Source organism: Electrona antarctica (assembly GCF_951216825.1).
Source record: "Electrona antarctica genome assembly, chromosome: 8".
NCBI lineage: Eukaryota > Metazoa > Chordata > Actinopteri > Myctophiformes > Myctophidae > Electrona > Electrona antarctica.
The window spans coordinates 35,489,253-35,491,752 of NC_136789.1; the positions used below are offsets into that span (position 1 = coordinate 35,489,253).

General features: G+C 45.4%; 1 protein-coding gene across 2 annotated transcripts in view; it reads right to left on the bottom strand.

The window, feature by feature from the left end:
* Window positions 1-2,500, bottom strand: part of LOC306928283 (tetratricopeptide repeat protein 39B-like) — a 47,466-nt gene that overhangs the window by 16,246 nt on the left and 28,720 nt on the right. For both annotated transcript variants that reach the window (XM_079508274.1, XM_079508275.1), the window contains 3 exons: window positions 2,178-2,243; window positions 1,360-1,468; window positions 760-827 (listed from right to left, as the gene is read on the bottom strand). In XM_079508274.1, coding sequence (XP_079364400.1) covers window positions 760-827; window positions 1,360-1,468; window positions 2,178-2,243 — 243 coding nt within the window. The remainder of the gene's footprint in view (window positions 1-759; window positions 828-1,359; window positions 1,469-2,177; window positions 2,244-2,500) is intronic.

A 2,500-nucleotide genomic window follows, 5' to 3' on the forward strand; every position in this document is an offset into this window, starting at 1 on the left:
AATTCGGCCACTATGTCCACTTCGCCTCAGGGTTTCCTCCGGGTGCCGTCTCTATTAATATATACTCTAAGCTACATGCTATTATATCTAGCACAAACCAAGATGGCGTCGTGTCACCTTGAAATGGGCTCTGATGTAATGATGATGTAATGGTTCCACATGACGCTGGGCATTAACCCCTTAACCCATTTAGACCTGAGCTCCATTCTACTAAATGTCTTCTAAATCCTGACAGTTTTCTGAAAATGTTTCAATGTAAATGTTAAATGGTGCATTTATATAGCGCCTTTATCCAAGGCGCTTTACATGTGCATTACATTCACCCATTCACACACACATTCACACACCTTTACATAGATTGTGCATTACATTCACCCATTCACACACACATTCACACACCTTTACATAGATTGTGCATTACATTCACCCATTCACACACACATTCACACACCTTTACATAGATCGTGCATTACATTCACCCATTCACACACACATTCATACACCGATGGCAGCGGAAGCCATGCAAGGCACCAACCAGCACATCGGGAGCAATTTGGGGTTCAGTGTCTTCTTGCCCAAGGACACTTCGACATGTAGACAGGAGGAGCCGGGATTCGAACCACCGAACCATGGATCATTGGACGACCTGCTCTACCTCCTGAGCCACAGCCGCCCCAATGTCAGCGGTGATCAAACTATTTCATGCCAAGGACACCAACATGTATAGTAAATTGTGTTGGGTAAAACTGGGTAACTCACGTTGGGGTATTTCTGTTGGTACGGCTCCAGTAAAGCTTCAGCCTCCACCAGATCACCTTCTCCTGTTCCTGGAGAAAAACACCTTACAACAATTACTATCAACTCATAATTACAGTATGTGTCTGTGTGTGTGTGTGTGTGTGTGTGTGTGTGTGTGTGTGTGTGTGTGTGTGTGTGTGTGTGTGTGTGCTCACCCAGTATCAGCGTAATGTATGTGTGGTAGAACAGCAGTGTGTGTGTGTGTGTGTGTGTGTGTGTGTGTGTGTGTGTGTGTGTGTGTGTGTGTGTGCGTGCTCACCCAGTATCAGCGTAATGTATGTGTGGTAGAACAGCAGTGTGTGTGTGTGTGTGTGTGTGTGTGTGTGTGTGTGTGCGTGCTCACCCAGTATCAGCGTAATGTATGTGTGGTAGAACAGCAGTGTGTGTGTGTGTGCGTGCGCTCACCCAGTATAAGCGTGATGTATGTGTGGTAGAACAGCAGTGTGTGTGTGTGTGTGTGTGTGTGTGTGTGTGTGTGTGTGTGTGTGCGTGCGCTCACCCAGTATCAGCGTAATGTATGTGTGGTAGAACAGCAGTGTGTGTGTGTGTGCGTGCACTCACCCAGTATAAGCGTGATGTATGTGTGGTAGAACAGGAGGGTCAGAGCACACAGGATGGATCTCAGACTGCCTCCAGACGCCCCCTCTCTGAGCTGAGACAGACCGAAGTCCTACACGCACACACACACACACACACACACGCACACGCACACGCACACACACGCACAGATAGCATTTGATACAGACTTATAGCATGTTATGTAGACAGCACAATAATTGCATTGTATGTAGTCATAGCACTTCATAGTACATATGTATATCATAGTATAGTATATATGTATAGTGTCATTATATAGATATGTTCTAGTTACGTTGTTAGCTTACGCATGTTTCATGATAAATGCATTTTATATATGTGATGTATTGCCATGCTTTTTGTTATTGCTTAATGTAAATCGCTCTGGATTAAGAGCGTCTGCTAAATGCTTAAATTGTAAATTGCACACGCACACATACACGCACGCACGCACGCACACCAAGGGTTAATAGATGAATTATATTTTGAACTGTTGTTCAAAACGGCTGACAGGCATATTGGGATCAGAGGCGGTACATTTAAACCCATCTGCTGCCACCTGGTGGATGCAGAGCCAACTGCAGACTGCAGAGTTTTGTTGACGAAATTGTCAATATATATTCAGTCTTAGCTTTCATTTAGTTTCCATCTAGTTTTCTATACTATTTTCAGACAGACAGACAGACAGACAGACAGACAGACAGACAGACAGACAGACAGACAGACAGACAGACAGACAGACAGACAGACAGACAGACAGACAGACAGACAGACAGACAGGAAGCAGACAGACAGGTACTAACTCTGTTTCCTGAGAATCCAATGAACTCCAACAACCTCAATATTCTCTGAGGAAGAAGAGACAGCATCTGATGGAGAGAGAGAGAGAGAGAGAGAGAGAGACATTCACTTTACATTACCCAGAGAGCAGGGCTGAGGGAAGTAGGGGTGCTGGGGGGGCTGTAGCACCCCCTCCCCCCAGGCACAGCCCCCCCTCGAACAGGAGGGGAAGAAAAAAAAAAGAGATAGGCCAGGCCTAATAAATATGCTGTATCACAGTATTGGCACCTTATCCTGGTTAATTGCCTGTGTCAGTTCGTTCATATAACTTGCGTGTGGAGAGGGA